The sequence below is a fragment of the Carex rostrata genome, chromosome 11 (genome assembly GCF_964058835.1).
Source record: "Carex rostrata chromosome 11, lpCarRost1.2, whole genome shotgun sequence".
NCBI classification, from domain to species: Eukaryota; Viridiplantae; Streptophyta; class Magnoliopsida; order Poales; family Cyperaceae; genus Carex; species Carex rostrata.
The window spans coordinates 10,225,688-10,248,820 of NC_135928.1; the positions used below are offsets into that span (position 1 = coordinate 10,225,688).

Consider the following 23,133-nt stretch of genomic DNA (forward strand, 5'->3'; position numbering starts at 1 on the left):
TGTCGAACCGCAATAGTTTTACTCCGGGCCGCAAGAACTCAACCCAAAGCACGATTTGAATTGTGCTATGATCACGGGCCGCAACAGATTGACTACGGGCCGCAATACACCCAGTTTGGCTTTAAATGTGTATTTAATAAGCCTTAATTGGTTGAACCATGACCTAAACCTATACCATTAGGACCTGAATACGAACCCTAAACCGTGTTTAACCTATGGGTTACCAATCGAATGTTTTAATCGAATCTAAATGCATAAATAGGTGGTAATTCTACGAGACATCGGATCTCGGGATCAGTCGAGACGCCTGAGCCTTAGACGAGTGCGCTATATACTCAGGTGCGGGGTTTCTGGACTTGTTTGATAGTTTATATTCAGAATTAAACTGTGTTTCAATTGACATGTTGATTATTCATTAAATTGCATTATCGAATTGTGTTGCATATGCATTGCATTGCCCAAATAATTGGAACTCGAATTGTTTTATCTGATTGATATGCATGCTGGTATGGTTATTATTGTATGGATCTGAATGATCTGATTTGGAATTAAAAGTCACCGTGATTTATATCACCATCGGTTGGTGGATATGGTATTATTGTCTCCCATCGTGGCGACGTTACCCAGGGGGTGAATCCGGATTTGTCAAAGTCTATGCATGGACTTTGACGCCCAGTGTTCTAAAGCTTTAGATCGTCTGGCCCTCGGCAGTTCCCAGTACCGGTTGGGACGAGGGGTAAGTGACTCTGTATTATGATTTTGGTTATGGGTGACTTGTGTATCGGAGGCATTACCCAGGGGGTAATGCGTTTGGACGTTCCATTGGATTTAAATGGATTTTCCGAATATGAAATGGAACCAGACTTTTACTTAAACGGTTAAGCCTGTAACTACAGATGAGTGGGAGCGAAATGAGTTCCAGTTTGGTGGAACATCTGTAGTTACTACCAGATATTTTGAGCTCGAGTTAAACCAAATATTGTGTGATTGAATTCCATTTTGACAAATCCTGATTTGTGATTTCATTTGGCTAATTGATGTCGGGTTTATGCGTTCATGTTTATATATTATTATAAACTGATCTGAGCTTTATTTGTGTTTTATTTTTGAATATAATCTGTGATTGCAAGTCCAGGAACGAAATGTGGCAAATTTATCGCACTGAGAATTTATTTCTCATCCCCTTTTTGGGTTAATTTTTCAGGTTCCGGTTCGGCAGATCCGAGAGAGGCACGAGGTCGGTAGGCCTGGTTTCACCGCTGCTTAGACTGTCTGGTATTTTGACATTAGAGATTATGTATATAGTTATGTTTTGATTGTGTATATATATAGTCTCTATGTCATTTTGTGATGCGTATCCATCGAGATACGGGTTTGTATGATATTACCTGACCAGCTGGGATTTATGTTATTTGTTTGTTTGGTTGTTTGTTTGTGTTTTTATTTCCTATTATATCGTAATTGCCTTGTAGGCATACGGGCAACCGTATGTCTACGGCAGAAGCACCTGTCGCGCCTCGTTGGGCCGCGGGGTGTGACAGGTCTTCCCCGGGTGGTATCAGAGCATGGTTTAGAACCTGAACCAGACTTGTTTGGATACGAGAGTGGTATGCGCATTAATTGGGGCCGGCACGACTATACGAATTTCATATGATAAATAAGGAATATAGAATGTTATAAACTAACTTTGTTTATTCAGAAAATGGAAACACACCGAGGTAGAGGCAGACCTCGGAGGAATCCCGAACCTAATCCGGAAATAGTTATCGAGCCAGTTGTGGATCAGGCTGGGGCTGGTCCAGCTGGTGCTGGAGGTGCTGGAGGGGCTGGTGGCGCTGGAGGAGCTGGTAGAGCGCCGGGTAGAGACCGGGACTTGGATGACCGGTTAATTACGGCCTATGAGAGAGGTCGTCAAGCACAGATGCGGGATGCCGCACCGGTGGCTCACGGTGGGGCACCCGAAGATTTCAGAAGGTTATATGATGCATTTCTGCGCTTGAATCCGCCGCGTTATGATGGAACCGGCGGGTATGCGGCAGCTGAAGAATGGCTGGCGCAGATAAATGCAAAGCTGAATTTATGCCGTGCCCCCGAGGAAGATAAAGTGGAGTTAGTTGAGCAGCAGTTGGAGAGTGATGCTAGATTCTGGTGGGACGGGGTCCGACGCAATTATGACGGGGATGAAGCGAGGATTCTTTGGGAATGGTTCGAACAGCAGTTTAATAGGAGGTTTCTGAGCAATATACAGCGTGAAGCGCTGCGGAGAAAATTTTTGGAGTTAAGGCAAGATGGGCGTCCGGTGGTGGAATACAATAGTGAATTTCTGGCCTTGTCGCGCTATGCTACGGATATAAGAAATGATGTGGAAAGGTATAATAGGCAATACTTGGATGGGTTGGATGGGCATATTTCTATGATCGTGGATACTCCAATGGCGACAGAGTTACAAGCAATGATGGATCACGCTGAACAGGTTGAAATGCATGGTAAGAGGAGAAAGACGCAAGTGGCTGAAAGAAATGTGAAACAGCGAGAAGATCAGAGCAGGCAAGTGTCGAAGTCGAGGGGAGGACCATCAGTTGCTAGACCCCCTCGGCCGAATATGGCGCCGAGACCCCCATTCAGACAGACCTTTATGCCGGGTTTTAAACCGGTGATGCCTTCGCAATGGTGCCGATCGTGCAACCAAGCGCACGATGAGGTTGAGTGTAGGCGCAAGACTAGCACTTGTTTCGTGTGTGGTAGCGTGGGACATTGGGCGAGGGAATGCCCGAATGCGCTTATGAGGATGCAAGGCGCTAGTAGCGCGGGAGGGTCGGCTAGCGTTGGGCGCGGCGCGCGGACGTGGCGCGGACGTGGCGCATTTCAAGCTAGCGGGGCTAACGCTAGCAGGGCTAGCAGCGCTGGTAGCATCGGCAGGGTTAGCGGCGCTGGCAGTGCCGGCAGTGCCGGCAGGAACGACGGCAGGGCGGCGGCGCATGCGCTTAACATCGCTGGAACTTCGCGCAACGCTGCAACTGCGCAGGGAGGTGGCCAGACCGATGTCATGACAGGTATACTCTCTATATCTGATCATGATGCGTATTGTTTGATTGATACGGGGTGCAGTCATTCTGTTGTGTCGAGGGTGTTCGTAGAAAAGTGTAGTTGGCCAATTGAGACGAGTAACCAAGTTTTAAACGTCCAAACCCCATTTGGTTCAACTGATCGAGAAATTACTATATGCCGAAACCGAAATATTAAAGTAGACGGAAGGGAATTCGAGGCTGATTTGTTGGTTATGGATATTATGGGGTATGATGTATTGCTGGGAATGGATTGGTTGACGAAGCACGCGGCAACCATTGACTGTCCGCATCGACGGATTCATTTTGCGAATTCAAGAGGTATGTCGTGTATTTTGAAATGTAGAGAAATGGGGGAACTAACACCGTGTGTTTCTGCTGTAGAAGTGAGACATTTATTAGAAACAGGGTGTACAGCTTATCTGGCAGCTGTGGTTTATGCGGCTGCGGCAGTTCCAGAGATCAGCACTATACCGGTGGTTTCATAATTTGTGGATGTATTTCCGGAAGAGATTGTGGGGTTGCCACCTGAGCGAGAAGTGGAGTTCGGTATCGAACTGGTACCGGGCACAACACCGATTTCAAAGGCACCGTATCGAATGGCACCGGCAGAACTGAAAGAACTTAAGGCGCAGTTGGAAGACATGTTGGAGAATGGATTTATCAGACCCAGCACGTCGCCGTGGGGCGCGCCAGTGCTGTTTGTCAAGAAGGAAGATGGAACATTGCGGTTATGCATTGATTACCGCGAGCTGAATAAGGTAACAGTGAAAAATAAATATCCGTTACCTCGGATTGATGATCTGTTTGATCAGTTGCAGGGATCTTCGATATATTCAAAGATTGATCTGAGAACAGGGTATCACCAGTTGAGGATTCGGCCGAGCGACGTGGACAAAACAGCATTCCGTACAAGGTACGGGCATTATGAATACCTTGTTATGCCGTTTGGGCTGACGAACGCACCGACAGCGTTCATGGATTTGATGCACCGCGTGTTTCACGATTTATTGGATTCGACAGTTGTGGTTTTCATTGATGATATATTGGTGTATTCGCGCTCCCGAGAAGAACATGAGGTACATCTTAGAATTGTTTTGCAAAGATTGCGCGAACATCAGTTATTTGCAAAGTTTTCGAAATGTGAGTTTTGGTTGAATGAAGTTACTTTTCTGGGGCATGTTGTTTCGGGACAAGGGTTAGCGGTGGATCCCGAAAAGATTCGGGTTGTTACTGAATGGAAGAGGCCGGAGACAGTTACTGAAATTCGCAGCTTTCTGGGGTTAGCCGAGTACTACAGGAGATTTGTACTCGGGTTTTCGCGGTTAGCTGCGCCACTTACAAAATTGTTGCATAAAGGCGTGAAATTCGATTGGGGTACCGCGCAAGATAAAAGTTTTGAGGAATTAAAGAGTCGGCTGGTATCCGCGCCGATTCTTGCTATGCCGACTGCTGATAAAGAGTATACGGTTTACACCGATGCATCTCGATCAGGGTTGGGTTGCGTATTGATGCAAGATGATCATGTAATTACCTATGCATCTCGGCAATTGCGACCGCACGAGCAAAACTACCCGACTCATGATTTGGAGTTAGCGGCGGTGATATTTGCGCTGAAGATTTGGCGGCATTATCTGTATGGCATGAGATGCCGTATATTTACCGATCATCAAAGTCTGAAATACATCTTCACGCAAAAAGAATTGAATTTGAGGCAAAGAAGGTGGTTGGAATTGATGAAAGACTACGATTTGGATATCCAGTATCACGCAGGAAAAGCGAACAGTGTAGCAGATGCGTTAAGCAGAAAGAGTCAGGTAAACCTGGCGTCGGTAATTACAAGTGAAGCGCATCTTCTTGAGGAAATGCGCAGATTGGAAATTCATGTTGGCGCATCACGCGAATTATCGTTGGAAGTTGTATCTAAGTATAATAGAAGTGAGATTGGGACTAGCGCAACTGCAATTGCGTCGGTGGTGCTAGCAGCGGTTGAGATCCGATCGGAATTACACGAATAGATTCGTGCAGCGCAACAGAATAATCCAAGATGTCAGAAATTTAAACTGCACTACGAGGCAAATGCTGATTCTCCGTTTAAAGTTCAAGGAGATGATATCTTGCGGTTTCACGACCGCATTTGTGTACCAAATGAATCTGAATTGAAAGATCTGATTTTATCGGAGGCGCACGACTCGGGTTACGCTATTCACCCGGGAGAAGTAAAAATGTACCAAGATTTGAAGAAATATTTCTGGTGGCCGAAAATGAAGCAAGACGTGCAAAGGTACATTGAAAAATGTCAGATATGTCAGCAAGTTAAGGCAGATCGGCGGAGAAAAGCGGGATTATTAAGACCGCTGGAAATACCTATGAGGAAATTTGAGTCGATCACAATGGATTTTGTATCCGGATTTCCGAGAACCGTTGGTAGATATAACACTATTTGGGTTATTGTGGACCGGCTGACGAAAATAGCTCATTTCATTCCGCTTCGAATTGAGACATCGGGGCAAGAATTAGCGGACTTATTCTTGAAATATCAATTCAAGTACCACGGTTGCTCGCGCAGTATTATTTCGGACCGAGATCCTCGATTTACTTCTCATTTCTGGAAAAGCTTTCAAGAGACAATGGGTACTAAATTGCATTTCAGTACAGCGCATCATCCTCAGACTGACGGTCAGTCCGAACGCACTATCCAAACATTGGAAGACATGTTGCGATCCTGCGCGCTAAGTTTACAAGGTTCGTGGGTTGATCACCTGTATCTGGTGGAGTTCGCATATAACAACAGTTATCACTCGAGTATTGGTATGTCACCGCAAGAGGCGCTGACAGGGCAACAGTGCCGTACTCCGCTGTGGTGGGGACCAGCGGGTACATATCCACCTACAGGGCCGCAAATGTTAGAAGAAATTGCTGAGAAAACGAAAATGGTTCTGAGTCGGCTCAAGAAAGACAAAGGAAATACGCGGATATTCATCGAAGGCCGTTGGAATTCCAAGAAAGTGATCACGTATGGCTTCGAGTTTCACCTGTCAGAGGTGTACACAGATTTGGTGTTTCGGGTAAGCTAAGTCCTCGTTATATTGGGCCGTTTCAGATTTTGCGACGAGTTGGGCCGGTAGCATACGAGCTTGCGCTACCACCAGCGCTGGACCGGGTTCATCCGGTGTTTCATGTATCACAGCTGCGCAGATATGTGCGAGATCCGTCACATTGTATTGACCATTCTGATTTACACATGCAAGACGATCTGACCTATCAAGAGGAACCAATGCGGATATTGGATCGAAAAGAGCAACGGCTACGAAGCAAAGTGATCCGGCTCGTGTTGGTAAAATGGGGACGCCATTCCGATAAGGAAGCGACGTGGGAGCTCGAGGAGAGCATCCGAGAAAAATATCCGGAGTTATTCGACAATTAAGGTACGAAATCAAGTTCAGTGGACTGAACTTCATTTTAAGGGGGGGAGAAATGTCACATTATGATCTTTGCGTAAATAAAAATATATGAAAAAGGGCCTAATTGTAAACATTTTAAAGTTATGCAATATTTACAAACTTGGAGGGCTAATTTGCAAAAATTCCAAATATTAATTAAAACCTTTCTTCTTAATCTTTCCTTTCATTATTTACCGTCTAAGTTACGTAAGAGAGAATTAGGGTGCCGAACCAAAAAAAAGGGAAAGAGAGGGAAAGAGAGAAATCGAGCGTGGAATCTGGTCGGAATTGTCGGAAATCGGATATTCGAACTGAATAGACGATCGTTGATCAATTCTAAAGCGTCAATTTGGTTTATTTTCATTCCTTGTAATCTTTTGAAAACCCTAATTTGATTGGATTGTGGTATTTCGTTGAAAATTCGAATTAAAGTTTGATTGAATTGGTATAACTCGATATTTGGTTTCAATTGTGTTCGATTTTACTTGTGAGATTTGGAAATGGTGAATTAGGGTTTGGGATGTGTAAACTTGCTAAATTTCATGGATTATGCACCATTTGGGTCTGAATATATCGAGTTATAATCGTTTGAACATCTCAATTCATGTTATTTGATTAAATCATCCGTTTGAATTGAGTTTTGGAATTAGGGTTTAATGCCATTTGCATTCATGGTAATGGTGTTTGTTCTTGATAATCTAGATGTGAATATACCATTTGAACCGATAGTACGTAATAAGAATTAACCATGTCGAACCGCAATAGTTTTAATCCGGGCCGCAAGAACTCAACCCAAAGCACGATTTGAATTGTGCTATGATCACGGGCCGCAACAGATTGACTACGGGCCGCAATACACCCAGTTTGGCTTTAAATGTGTATTTAATAAGCCCTAATTGGTTGAACCATGACCTAAACCTATACCATTAGGACCTGAATACGAACCCTAAACCGTGTTTAACCTATGGGTTACCAATCGAATGTTTTAATCGAATATAAATGCATAAATAGGTGGTAATTCTACGAGACATCGGATCTCGGGATCAGTCGAGACGCCTGAGCCTTAGACGAGTGCGCTATATACTCAGGTGCGGGGTTTCTGGACTTGTTTGATAGTTTATATTCAGAATTAAACTGTGTTTCAATTGACATGTTGATTATTCATTAAATTGCATTATCGAATTGTGTTGCATATGCATTGCATTGCCCAAATAATTGGAACTCGAATTGTTTTATCTGATTGATATGCATGCTGGTATGGTTATTATTGTATGGATCTGAATGATCTGATTTGGAATTAAAAGTCACCGTGATTTATATCACCATCGGTTGGTGGATATGGTATTATTGTCTCCCATCGTGGCGACGTTACCCAGGGGGTGAATCCGGATTTGTCAAAGTCTATGCATGGACTTTGACGCCCAGTGTTCTAAAGCTTTAGATCGTCTGGCCCTCGGCAGTTCCCAGTACCGGTTGGGACGAGGGGTAAGTGACTCTGTATTATGATTTTGGTTATGGGTGACTTGTGTATCGGAGGCATTACCCAGGGGGTAATGCGTTTGGACGTTCAATTGGATTTAAATGGATTTTCCGAATATGAAATGGAACCAGACTTTTACTTAAACGGTTAAGCCTGTAACTACAGATGAGTGGGAACGAAATGAGTTCCAGTTTGGTGGAACATCTGTAGTTATTACCAGATATTTTGAGCTCGAGTTAAACCAAATATTGTGTGATTGAATTCCATTTTGACAAATCCTGATTTGTGATTTTATTTGGCTAATTGATGTCGGGTTTATGCGTTCATGTTTATATATTATTATAAACTGATCTGAGCTTTATTTGTGTTTTATTTTTGAATATAATCTGTGATTGCAAGTCCAGGAACGAAATGTGGCAAATTTATCGCACTGAGAATTTATTTCTCATCCCCTTTTTGGGTTAATTTTTCAGGTTCCGGTTCGGCAGATCCGAGAGAGGCACGAGGTCGGTAGGCCTGGTTTCACCGCTGCTTAGACTGTCTGGTATTTTGACATTAGAGATTATGTATATAGTTATGTTTTGATTGTGTATATATATAGTCTCTATGTCATTTTGTGATGCGTATCCATCGAGATACGGGTTTGTATGATATTACCTGACCAGCTGGGATTTATGTTATTTGTTTGTTTGGTTGTTTGTTTGTGTTTTTATTTCCTATTATATCGTAATTGCCTTGTAGGCATACAGGCAACCGTATGTCTACGGCAGAAGCACCTGTCGCGCCTCGTTGGGCCGCGGGGTGTGACATTAAGCCTTAACCAAACATGAATAATTTAGATCGGCCTAAGTTGGAATAACCAATTTAAGCCTCCTTAGCGTTAGTCCACAACCAAACACCACCTAGATGAGCCGAATTTGAGTAAGTTATCTCTTACTAGTGCTTAGTTTATTTAGTTAATGAGTGAGTTAACTTAAGTTCAACTCATTATCCACTTGAGTTGGCTCATAACTCGTTTGATAAGTCAATTTTCTTAGTTATAGTTATATACTAGTAAGAATTTATCTAAATACAAATAATTCAAATGGCTTAGTAAGAGTTTATGTTACGTTACGAAACTTTTACAATTAATTTTTAATGATTTAAAGGCAAGAATCAAAAATCGTGCTAACAAAATGGAAGTTAAACCTTAATTAAGGTTCCCCTAAATAAGTAAATTAAGTATGACTCGAAACCGCGTCGGAATTTCGAAGTTCTGAACCTTTATAGGTCCAGTGCGTCTGCACTGGTGGTGAGTGCGAGTGACTGACCCGCACTGGATTCTGTTTTCCTTAGTTGTTTTCTGAATTTTCTCTCAGTGCGTCCGCACTGGATTGAGTGCGTTCGCACTGGAGTATTCTTCTGTGTTGATTGAATTTCTTTCCAAAATCCGTCTAAGTACTGAGTGCGGGTGACCGACCCGCATTGAAATTGAGTGCGTCCTCATTACGCTCAGACATTTCCCTTGTTCAATGCCGTTTTCATGAAAATTTGACTAAGTACTGAGTGCGTCCGCACTGGACTGAGTGCGTCCGCACTGGACTGAGTGCGTCCGCACTGGAGTATTCTTTTCTGTGTTTTTCAAGCTGTCAAAATTATGCTAAGTGTTGAGTGCGGGTGATCGACCCGCACTGAAAATGAGTGCGTCTGCACTCGTGTATATTTCTGTATATTTTCAACTGCTGAAAATCTGTTCTAAGTGCTGAGTGCGGGTGACCGACCCGCACTGAATTGAGTGTGTCCGCACTCAGGATATCCTTTCATAAAAGCCCAAAATTTCTTTCTTTCTCTCTCTTCCCCTCCGCCCCTTTCCCCATTATTTTGTGATTTTCGCCAAGAGAGAAGAAAAAGAGTGAGAGAGCTTCCCTTTCCTCTCTAACCCCCGATTGTTGCGAGAAATCGAAGCTGGAACCGAGTAAGTGCCCGTGGATCTCTCCTAGCTCTCCTATTCGGTATTCTTTTCTCTTCCCGTTTCTCTCTAAATCTCGAATTTTCTCGATTTCTCGGGTTTTCATTTTAAACCCGAGATTTGTGTTCGAATTGCTTGTAGACTAGCTCCTTGAGCTTCTTTGACCGTTTATTTGCCGATTCCTTCCCGATTTCAGCTCGATTTTAGATTTTGATTTCTAGGGTTTTGTGCCAAAACTGAAATTGGGCATAATCGTGAATTGATTAGTTTAATCCAACCGATTAGACTTGTAATCGGTAGGGTTACCTCTTGATCTTGAGTTAATAGAACATTTAACGGCTAATTTGAGGTTTTGACCAAATTAGGGTTAACCACTCGGTAAATCGAATTGATACGGGAACCAAAATAGTGAACCGGTAAATGAAGTGTTACCAAAGTGAAATTAGATATGGCAGAGGACCTAGATATAAAGGTGTGAGATTTTTAGTGAGAAAAGAGGAATGAAAAGAATCGGTACCAAAGCATAGAAATTGGTTAAGGAATATATAAGCCCTAATACAACTCGAGTAAACTCCTCGATTATGAACCAAGGTTAAACCTAGTATACGTGTAATATAGGTGTAGGCTCGATCGAGCAAGACGTTGCGAGGCAATTCGAGACGTCCGATACTTAACTAAGAGGTACGCTCGTCGTAACCAGGTGCGGGATTCTTGGACTTGTTTGATATTTTATTTTCAGGAATTAAACTGTGTATTCGTTTGTCATATTAAATATTATTGATTGCATCATTGAATTGTGTAAAGCATTTGCATAGCCCAATCAAATTAAACCCGAATTGATGTGACTTGAGTGATTTGCATGCTGGTATGGTTGTAGGTTGTGTCGATCTATTATGATCTGATTTGATTGAAAGTCACCACGATTTGATTTGATATGTATGTGAATGGATTTACGAAGTTAAGCACTTTGATCCAATGAATTTGCAAAGTCGGGCTGTATGCTGACTTTGATTCTCAGGATCCTAATGGCCTTAGGTGAACGGCCCTCAATGTTTCCCAGTACCGGTTGGGACGAGGGAGGGTGATTATGTTATGATGTGTGAATTGGAATCGTGGGTGACTAGTGTGTAACGTCTATGGCTCGGTGGCATTCTCCTACGTGTTAATGCATTTGGACGGTCAATTGAATATTGCGAATATTGGAAATGATTCTAAAGAGAATTTTGTTTATGTGACTTGAACCAGACCTTAATAAACGGTTAAGCCAAGCGATTACAGATGGGTGTCAGATAAAGGGTCCAGCTCGGTTGGCCATCTGTAGGTGTCAGTAACCCTACAGATGTGGGTTTGATAAAGGGTCCAGCTCGAAAGAACATCTGTAGTTGCTACAAGCCCTAATGAGTCGAGTTAAGCCAAAATATCTATTGTGTTTGAAATTCATCTTGGAAATTCCGTTAACTGTGATTTATCTGATTAATTATTGTCGAGCATTGGCATTCTGTTATTTATGAATATATATATCTGTTTGAACTGTTTTGGTTTGGGTTTCATTGTTGAATATAGAGTTTGATTGCAAGTCCAATAGTCTAAACTGTGGCAAATTCGCACTGAGAATTTATTCTCACCCCCACCCTTCGGGCTATTTTACAGGTACTGGTGCGACTGATTCCGGAGAGGCACGCGAGTAGTAGGCCTTAGTAGTTTACCATCTTATGACCCTAGATATATTTTGTTGTATAGTTTTAGGATAGGCCTCATGGTTGGTATCCGGATGAGATACTTTTGTTGTATTATATTCTGATCAGACTGTGTACTCTGATCATATATTAGAAACTTGCTTTATATTACTTGTTGTTTTGTTTGAATTGTTAATTGCCTTGTAAGCATACACGGCGTTGTATGCTTACGGCGGGGGACTGTTGCGACCCGTAGCCGCGGGGTGTGACAGTTTATCTAAATACGGACAATTCAAATATAATTAATAAGATAACTAACAAAACATACAATCCAAATAACAACTTAAGAGTCATTTAGAAGGGCATAAGATTTACTATGACGAATTTTGTGTAACTTGAGTTGTTAATGAGCAAGTTGGGGCATGCTCAAATTCAGCACATTTATTAAACGAGTCAGCCAACTCAAGTTGGAACTGACTCGAATTGTAAATGAGCGAGTTAAAATAAGCAATTAGCAAGCGAATTATGAACGAGTTACGAGTTTGAGCAATTTTGTACAGCCCTAGTATCAGTGCATGTTGTAGCAAATTTTGTTGTTAGAAAAAAAAACATAATATAGAATTCGAACCATCCCAGAAAAATCATAAACTTAGAGCACAAACTTAATTACGATTTTACTGCACAATAAAATAATTACAGTAAAATACTACTAAAAACCAATGTTGTAAATAATGGTATGCGCTCGTCGGACAGACAGGATACCGCCAAGCAATTAATCAGAAATAATCGGGAATAATCAATTATAATCGGAAATAATCCGCCAATTTGTCAAAAAAATCTATGACGGTCGGCCTAAACGGCCGATTTTTACAGCACTGTAGTTAACATAAGAAAGGGAATAATAACCAGTCTACTGTCTACATCAGACGATTACGAAAGGAGGCCGAAAGGTTCGGAAGTAGGTAGAAATATAATGGATGCTTTGTAGCTTTGGAATGATCCAACCATTTTTTTTTATTGCTTGCTTTCTTGAGGTAATGCCATCTTTCTCTTAAAATTAAGAGTACTAAAATCAAAGATCAAGCCTCATTTTCGAAGGAGAGCTGATTACACAATATGTTTCTTTTTGTTGATGTAATTTCTAATTAGTTGAATTGAAGAGAGATTTAGGAGAAGTTGTGACATGTGTGAGTGTAAGTCAGAAGATTCAAACATCTACAAAGAAAATATCTCTCCTTTTTAATTGCCTTTTTTTTATATAACATGACCAATTTTGTTTTTATGGGAGGGTTAGTACTTTTTTATTTATTTATTTATTTAGGTGGAATAGGATCAATAATTTTATTTTTAAATAATCACGAGAGATTCTTCAATCAAATTATAAACATATGATTTTTTGCAAAAAAAATAAATAATATTGCAAACTCTTAAAATAAAGACTAATTCTCTATTTAATACTTCATTTTTCTCTCTATTCCACTTTTAAGAAAAAATATAATAATAATTTCTTTATTTATTAATACTTTATTTTTCTCTCTATTCCACTTTTAAGAATAAAATATAATAATATTTTATTTATTTGTGAAAACAATATAAAACTAGGGGTCCAAGGAAGAATAAATAGACATGCATGTTGATATAATATTGTGACAGGTGTAAATCAGAAGATCCAGTTAAATATCTACGGAGTGAGGCTATGGTATTTTGCAATGCGAGTATTACTATGTTACTAGGATACTCTACATTGGACTTTGTATTCATGTTGGACACGTATCAGATACTGATATACATCTGATACGACACCAATACATATCGGATACGTCATCTGACACGTCCAAATACAGTCAAGATACGGCTGCACCAGCGACACTCGTGCAAAATTGGACTGTGGACCACATACACCATATACACCGCGCATACACCATTGTTGAGACAAAATTATGTTTCCAGTAGCTACATGATACCGATACACATCTGAAACGACACCAATACATATCAGATACGGTCAGGATACAGCTGCACCAGCGACACTTTTGCAAAATTGGACCGTGGACCGCATACACCATATACACCGCGCATACACCCATTGTTGAGACAAAATTATGTTTTCAGTAGCAAGAATTGAACCCTGATTGTGCAGCATAACCACCAAAGCCCTTTACCACCACATCACTCTCCATTTGTTGTTAAATCATAGTAGCATCTGTATTTAATACATATTTGAACTATTTTATCTTACCATATCCATAATTTTTTATGTTTAATTTATATAATATAAATGTTGAGTTAGTAATATAAATAAAATATAATATATAAAATAGGCGTATCGTATCCTTGATTTTTTAAAATTGTCGTATCGCCGTATCCGATACGATACCCGTACTCATATCCATGCAACATAGGATTTATATCTCTATCTTCAAAGTTCAAATAGTTGATCCGAACCGCTCAACATTATTATAATATGAAAATATACTTGAAGACCCAATTTTATATTATTTGGATTTTTTTTTATTTTTTTTTGGTAGGTAGAAAATCACTACTTTCAGATGGTTCATAATTTTTAAATCAAGTGATTTACTAATTGTCTCCAAAAAAATTAAAAATTCTCCAAAAATATAAAATTTGGTCTTCAAGTATATTTTTATATGATAATAATATTGAGCGATTTGAATCGGCTATTTGAATTTTGAAAATGAAAATATGACTCAAAGCACAGAACGAACCCAGCCTCACCATATCTTTGAACAAAGTATCTCACCTTTTAATTGTTTTTTCTTTATATATGACATGACCAATCTTGTTCTTATATGCATAGAAAGATTGCCCTCATCATCAAAATTAAAAAAATAAAAATATATATGTATGCTTCCGTACACATAAACGCTGTCGATCTTTTGGCATAATTTTAAGGGGATGGTTAGTAATTATTACTTTATTTATTTATTTAGGTGGAATGGGATCAAGAATGTTCATTTTAAATATATATTCACGCGCGAGAGATTCTTCAATTGAATTTTAAACATATGATTTTCTGGAAAATAATATTGTTAACTCATAAAATAAAGACTTATTCTCTATTTAATACTTTACATTTCTCTCTATTCCACTTTTTAAGAATAATATAATATTGACCTTCGAAAAGAATAATATAATATTAATAATGTCTTCATTACTGAAAACTATAATGAAACTAGTGGTCCAAGGGGCGTGAGGTCAAATAATAATGAAACTGGTTTTGTCCTGATTAATGAAATATCGCCTATCAGCTTTCAATTAAAAAAATTAAATAAATAATAATAATGAAACTATTACAGTGTTAGTTTTTTCTCAAATTTTTTTTTTTAAATGTCTTTACTTTTAAATTATTTCGACTAGACTTACAGTATGACATGAACAGTAACGAACACAAATTTTCGATACTTAGAAGTCAAATAATTTCTTCTATCGAAGTCAAACATTATTATATTATTCATTTAAAAAAAAACCAATACTTGAATAATTAATATCAAATAATTTCTTCTATCGAACTCAAAACATTTTTATATTAAACATTTAAAAAAAATCGATACTTGAAAATAGTTAATATCAAGTATTGGAGTCAACAAATTTTCTATTTTTTATTTTTTTTCCTTGTATTTTTTGTTTAATAAATAGATATTGATGAATTGACAGTTCCGTTCAAAAAAAAAAAAATGAAAATCTTGAATTACTCAATTTTAAGTACAACTCGCAAATTGAAGAACAAATGTTAATAAAAACAGATTTTCTTTCTTTCAGGAGAGCCATTGAGTATGGTATCCTTCTTGGTAGTTGTGTATGAGAGCTATGGGTCATACTCAATTTTCTTTCTTTGCTGTGTATGACATTGATTTGAAGAACAGATTTGTTCTTGGTAGTTGGTACCGTGAAATTAACCACTGTTTTTATTGATTCCTTTGTCTTAATTGGCTACTCTTCTGAATTGATTTATGTCTTAATTGGTACCGTAAAATTGACCCGACCATTGTTTTAATTGAGAAGTAAAATATCAATAATAAATACTTCTCAGACATAATGATAAATATTTTATGTTACATGGATAAATATTTTACAGACATAATTACAATTTTCAGTAAAACATATGTATATTAAAAACAATGATAAATATTTTCTTGAACATCAATAAATAGATAAGCATTTATTAGCGGGAATTTTTATTAAATGACAGTATAATTAATGCGGAGATTGTTATTAGATGACAGTGTAATTAATGCGGAGATTGTTATTAAAGAATAGTACAATTTAATGCGGGGATAAATGAAAATTATTAGCGGAATAATGAGAAGATAAATGATAATTAAGAAAGCTAATATTGAGAGAGAGAGTGCGGGAATAAATGAATGAACGGGTGAAGGGATTTCTATAATTATTCTAATTCTAGGGTTGGTTCTATTTTGTGCTCTTTATTGTGTATGGCCTTGACTTGAACAGATTTATGTTATTGGTAGTTGGTACCGTGAAATTGACCAATGTTTTAATTGATTCCTTTGTCTTAATTGACTACTGTTCTGAATTGATTTATGACTTAATTGACTACTGTTCTGAATTGATTTATGACTTAATTGACTACTGTTCTGAATTGATTTACTGAAATGGACACCTCTGGTTCAAGACAAATGGCGAGCTTTCATAACCCATCTCCAAAGTCTTCTTCAGAAGATGTCTCCTGTCAGCAGCTCATCATGCTTAAGGCACCATGGAACCAATAGTTTACCAGTAGCATACTATGGATTAATTTTACAATAGTGTAATTTCATTTCTAGTTCAGCTATATAAACACATCGATGTATTAAAAATTGTTCAATACAAAACAGATACAGAACCTTCTTTAATCTTTAATCTATCTTCTTCTGGTTTTGTTCGGCTAAACCGAACGAACCAAAATTTATTTTGGTTCGGTTTTAATCGGTTGATAAGTTTAATTCGGTTGGTTTGGTTCTATTTTGGAAAACCGAATAAAATTTTAGTTTGCCAATTTTATTTCAGTTTTAATCAAACCGAACCGATGAACACCCCTACTCACATGTTTTGTCCTTAGATTTCTTTTAAAATTGTGCTAGTTATGAATTTTGCACCTTGATGTCTTTGAGATATTCCAAAAAAAAAAAAAAAAACCTGGAAATTTATTTTCTCTTAATTACAGAGCTGGATCAGATTATTAATGAAACTTTCTTTCTCAAGTAATAAATGTTTGGTGGTCTCGTTAATTATATCACTTTCTAATTTTAAAGATTCTCTGATTTATTAGGTTAGCTTCCTATTACAGCAAGGGCAATACAGATAGAATTAACAAAAATTAAAAAATTGGCTGATATATTAGTTTCCTTTTATAGCAGTACATGCAGTTGAACAAAAAATATATCTGATGACCTCAGGCTGGTTGAAGTCAAATATGCTATGTTAAATCTGCACCCTATTAATAAAATATTCAGTAGGCCACCAATTTGGATCAATGATGTAAATAACGGTATGCGTTCCGACTTGATCATCAGATTATAAGTTCATTCCATACCGGTCAAAAACGGAATAGAGTCGTGTTGTATAGGGGCATAGGCCTCCCAAAAAGTAATGGAGGCGTGCAAATATTTTCTTCAATGAAAATGTAAAAAGAAGTCTCCTCAATCAAATTGGGAGAATTCGCGCCTACCTGGAAGGACCCAATAGATGAAAGAAATCAAATAATTCGGTATGTAACTGATTAATCGAAATTTTGCTGATAATTTTGCATTTTCATTAAAGTTTACATGTACTCATAAAATAATTAATTTAACCCATCAAACTTATTAAATAAAGTTAATTATTGTAACTTAGTTTCCATGTTAATAATAAAGTTTCACTAAATTGTCATTTAAAAGATATTAAGATAAACAAGATAAAATATATTATATATAACAGATAAATATAGAAAAATATTTTTTTAGAAGAAAAATATGAATACAGAAAAAAAAAACAATAATAATAACTTACTAATTAGCCGTATAAATAAAAAACAAAAGCTTAATCGGGTCATTTAAACAGAAAACAAAACAACTAATCAAACAAATTAGTCAATTAATCGGTTTCATTCACAAACAACTCTCTGACAAATCTGTTGGTGACAGTTTGGTCACTACTTTGAGAGTAAAGAGACGATTAATAAGAGCATCTGCATTTTTAAAACTATTATATTTTCTAATTTGATGTGACAGTTTCTAATTTAGTTTTAGAGATGTGGAAAAGTTTCTTATTTAGAAACTATGCATGAAATTTTTTATTATTAAGAAACTGTTTATAAACTCCATACTGATTAAATGATTAATTCAAATTTTTTATTTATTTATTGCTAATGTGACTTAATAGAGACTCTAAAATTAATTTCAGAGATGTGAGAGTTTAAAAACCGATTTTTTTATTTATATTCAAAAAATAAATCAAATTACAAAAAATAACCACTTCGGCATGGAATTTCGAAAACTACCCAATCTGGTTACCCAGTAACTGGATTTTTTTTTTCGGTTACCCAATTCCCGGATTAGTGAAATGGGTCCGGTTATTGGTTAACTGGAAATGAGCAAAATGTTTGGTATGCTATATGTCCGGTTAATGGTGCACCGGTTTTGTGTGTTTTTTTTTTTAAAACAGAATTTTTTTTATTTTTTGTATTAAAATATTAGAAATGTTGAATATATTTCTTTGAAAATAGATGGAATACAATATAATTTGATTTATTAGAAAGACTGCAACAAATAACCCGGACTAGAAAGATCATAATATTTTCTGGATTACCTAGAAGTGACTTTTGAACCGGGATCAATAACTCGGAATCTAAGCATTTTTATTTTTTTCCAATTACACATAAAGAAATATATTAATTTTTCTTACAGCCGCGAAAAATCCGACCTGAAAAATATTGATCCGGGTTATTTGTTGCAGTCTTTCTAATAAATCAAATTATATTGAATTCCATCTATTTTCAAATAAATATATTCAACATTTCTAATATTTTAATACAAAAAAAAATTCTGTTTTTTTAAAAAAAAAAAAAAAAAAAACCGGTGCACCATTAACTGGACATATAACATACCAAACTTTTGGCTCATTTCCGGTTAACCATTAACCGGACCCATTTCACTAATCCGGGAATTGGGTAACCGGAAAAAAAAAATCCGGTTACTGAGTAACCGGATTGGGTAGTTTTCGAAATTCCATGCCGAAGTGGTTATTTTTTGTAATTTGATTTATTTTTTGGATATAAATAAAAAAATCGGGTTTAAAAATTTAGAAATCTTAATTTATAAAATATGATTAACAGTTATTTAGAAAGTCCGTTAGCGATTGTTTTTGCCAAAACTCATTTGGATAATATAGATTTACAATGAGTCAGATATGTCATGTTATCAATATCATGAATGAGATAAATGTGAGGTGGCATAAGGTAAGAAACTGGTTTACTGAATGAGATAAATGTGCGGTGGCATAAGGTACTTGTATGGTAGCTAAAGTCAAGCATCGGGTGCGGTGGCACAAGGTACTTACTTGTATGGTAGCCCAAGTAACTTATTTCACATTACAAGTCAGATGTAACTGTCAGGTCATTTTCTGAAAACATATGGAGTATGATGGAGAAGTTTTTATTCATAGAAATTAATAAAATATTAGATAAAGAAATAAAAAAAGTACGGAATTCGCATACTCGATCTCGGTTTACTGAACCGAGTACAATTGAATCGGATGGTCCAAAATTGTTCTTTTTAACTTGCCACGAATCTCAAAACACAAATAATACTGTCCTCTCAGTCATTCCGAGTAAGAACTGGATGAAATTAAATCTGGGCCGTCATTTTCAATTGTGTTGAGTTAGGTATCTAGGATGATACAAATCCTTTGTTCTTGCACTCGTAGAAAGATTGGATTCATTGGTTCTGATCCAAAGTTTGGATCAGGATCAATGTCTCTGATTTAAAATTCAAATTTGTTTGGATCAGAGGCATTGATCCCGATCCAAACTTTGGATTAGAATCAATGAGTCTGATCTTTCTATGAGTGTAAGAACAGTATTCTTTCTATTTCTCTATCTAATTTTTTTATTAATTTCTATGAATAAAAAATTCTCAATATGATTCGACAATTGAATAAAGAGAATCTAAATTAATATGCACTTTTAGGAAGATATATATGATGCAATAATTAAATGAAAAAAACATTTAAATATGTCCGTAATTTGCAGTAAATTAATTCTAATAATTTTGTATGCACAAATTTAATGTATAAATTCTAACTTTAAATAATGTTCTGCCACGTATTAGAATATATTAAGAATGTAACCGTAAATTTTAATGATTTTACGAGAATATCATGTCATAATTAATAAACAAGGTCTTAATATGCATTTTTTTTTTCAAAAAAAAAATATGCATGTAGTGCGTGTGAAGTAAATCAATTCTTTGAAGTTTTGTATACATAAAAATTGTGATACCAAATTTGAACTTGCCCCGAATAATATTTCTGTGTAATGAATTATGTGTGACTTAACATGAAGTTATGTCCGCAGTGAATATTGAATTTTACAGAATTTGTGATTTTTCTGTTCATTTATTTTTTAGATATGTTAAATTTAAAAATTTTCGGCAAATTTAAAACAAATTTTCTGTATTTCAAATGGACTGAAAATTTTAACTTGGCCGAGAGTATTTTATTTAATTAGTACCAGGGTCACTCTCTAGAAAGCATTATATCTTTCTCTTATATTAAGTACGTAAGTGTCATGATCCTTCAACAACTGTGTTTATATTCACTGGATTTTAAACTGTTAAGATGAAAAAAATTATGCCTGTAATTTTATGTTGCAATATATTAATTGGTTTATATTGTATTGAAGTCTGAATTTAATTTTGTGAACACTTGCTACACTGATTTTCTCTTTACAATTTCTTCATATGAATGTTGTCATAAAATCATTTAATTTATAACATTTTTTTTTTTTTATGTTATTAATGACAACAAAATAAGAAAGTAATTAACATTATTCACTAAAATATTAATTGCCTTCCTATTTAACAGAGAAGTAAAGACGAAATAGTTCATCTCATTACACAAGAAATAAAATTATAAAAAAAAACAAATACCGTTAAAGATGAAAATATTTAACCTAATTTGCTTCTATTTGTTGTATTTTTTTTTCTTTAAATTTTCAATTAGTAACAAAGTACGGACAAAATACTAGTGTTAAGTTGTTAGGCTATAATTAGCTGATGGTCCTATATATAGAGAGAGAGAGAGATGGGCTACGGTGAGTTGCGAAGTAAAACGCGTTTCTACTTCACGCCGTATTTTTATTTTGAAAGTCCAAACAACTGATCCGAACCGTTAGATGTTTAATCCATATTTAACCGGTTTGGATTGACGGTTTGGATCGACGATTTGGAGTTTGAAAATGTAGAAAATGCTTGTTGTAACTCAAAAAATGTTGTAACTTGATCCCTCCTCATATATATATATATATAAATATATATATATATATGATTTGGCTAATATGCTATGGGTAGCTAAGAGGCCTCCCGTGCTACGGCTCAATATTCGACTTTTCAAAATCCTAACGGTCGATCCGAACCATTCATCTTGTTCTCCATATTAATGTGTTTGGAGACCAAATTTTATATTTTTTGGAAATTGTTTACTATTTTTTTAGATTTATTGAATATTGCTGTTTTTTATGGTCCAGATTTGTCTGAAAAACAACGATTTTCAATAAATCTAAAAAAATAGTAAACAATTTCCAAAAAATGTAAAATTTGGTCTCCAAACACATATTAATATGGATAACAAGATGAACGGTTCGGATCGACCGTTAGGATTTTGAAAAGTCGAATATTGAGCCGTAGCACGGGAGGCCTCTTAGCTACCCATATCACCGTAGCCAAGTCCTATATATATATATATATATGTATGTATGACATGATGAGGGATCAAGTTACAACAAACATTTTCTACATTTTTAAAATCCAAATCGTCGATCCAAACCGTTAGATGTGATCTCTATAATAAAATGTGCTTGGAGACCAAATTTTACATTTTTTTTAGAATTTTTTTTACTATTTATTAAGATAGGTACAAAAACTAGTCAAATTTATACCATTGAATTTTGTACCCATCTTAATAAATAGTAAAAAAATTCCAAAAAAAATGTAAAATTTGATCTCCAAGCACATTTTATTGTAGCGATCACATCTAACAGTTTGGATCGACAATTTGGACTTTGAAAATGTAAAACATGCTTGTTATAACTTGTTGTAACTTGATCCCTCCTCATGTAACATATATATAATGTGTTCCAGTGACTTGGTCTAAATCAATAATGGTGGCCCCACCTGCTTCCATAGTATTTCTGTAGTTCTATGAAAAAAACATTTCGTATTGCACTTGGTTTCTTTCCTATATAATTGCTTGTTAAGCTTTACTTTCATTGCGTATTCGGAAATATTTCCTCGATCATGTCTTTCATAAGTTAATTACAATACAGAAATTTCTATGCATATATATCCCATCAATCAAATCTTTGTATCTTTTATGACTTATGAAACAAATTAACAGAAAATTAAAACCCTCTATGTGGTGAAACTCTTTCCGTGCATATCTTTATAATCTATGACTCGGCTATTAATCCGTGGCCTTATCCAACGAAAAATTTCTCCACCTACCTTTGTGGTCAAAAACTGAGTATATGCATTCCAACACCTTTTTTTTTTGAAATAAAATAATTAAAAACAACACTCGTGATTATTAAACAGTAAAAAAAGATTATACCAATAATTAATTATGAACCTCTTATAATTATTTCTCCACCTACCTTTGTGGTCAAAAACTAAGTATATGCATTCCAACACCTTTTTTTTTTGAAATAAAATAATTAAAAACAACACTCGTGATTATTAAACAGTAAAAAAAGATTATACCAATAATTAATTATGAACCTCTTATAATTATTTCTCCACCTACCTTTGTGGTCAAAAACTAAGTATATGCATTCCAACACCTTTTTTTTTTAAATAAAATAATTAAAAACAACACTCGTGATTATTAAACAGTAAAAAAAGATTATACCAATAATTAATTATGAACCTCTTATAATTATTTCTCCACCTACCTTTGTGGTCAAAAACTAAGTATATGCATTACAACACCTTTTTTTTGAAATAAAATAATTAAAAACAACACTCGTGATTATTAAACAGTAAAAAAATATTATACCAATAATTAATTATGAACCTCTTATAATTATTTCTCCACCTACCTTTGTGGTCAAAAACTAAGTATATACATTCCAACACCTTTTTTTTTGAAATAAAATAATTAAAAACAACACTCGTGATTATTAAACAGTAAAAAACATTATACCAATAATTAATTAATGAACCTCTTATAATATCTCTATTTAATGATTTTTTATATTTTTTATAATGAATTAATATGAAAGCATAAAACATAATTGTCTCTTCCATTG

The 23,133-nt window shown here is 36.0% G+C and overlaps 1 protein-coding gene and 1 long non-coding RNA gene across 4 annotated transcripts; both read left to right on the forward strand.

Annotated features, from left to right (window-relative positions):
- The first annotated feature begins 212 nt into the window (after nt 1-212).
- On the forward strand, nt 213-2,802 carry LOC144561413 (uncharacterized). The gene is made up of 3 exons (XM_078310376.1): nt 213-339; nt 1,205-2,734; nt 2,788-2,802. Exons 2-3 carry the CDS (start codon nt 1,703-1,705, stop codon nt 2,800-2,802), a joined length of 1,047 nt encoding a protein of 348 aa, XP_078166502.1. The 5' UTR covers nt 213-339; nt 1,205-1,702.
- Nucleotides 2,803-3,028: 226 nt separating this feature from the next.
- Nucleotides 3,029-8,686, forward strand: LOC144562387 (uncharacterized). Of its 3 annotated transcripts, none has more exons than XR_013514071.1 (3): nt 3,029-3,053; nt 7,520-7,596; nt 8,462-8,686. It is a non-coding gene; the product is annotated as an uncharacterized LOC144562387 (long non-coding RNA). The 3 variants fall into 3 exon arrangements; XR_013514069.1 differs by lacking the exon at nt 3,029-3,053 and adding an exon at nt 6,092-6,493; XR_013514070.1 differs by lacking the exon at nt 3,029-3,053 and adding an exon at nt 6,836-6,860.
- Nucleotides 8,687-23,133: the final 14,447 nt, after the last annotated feature.

Coding starts and splice junctions, on each gene's coding strand:
- LOC144561413 (XM_078310376.1), top strand. CDS start 1,703: ATGGAAACACACCGAGGTAGAGGCAGACCTCGGAGGAATCCCGAACCT.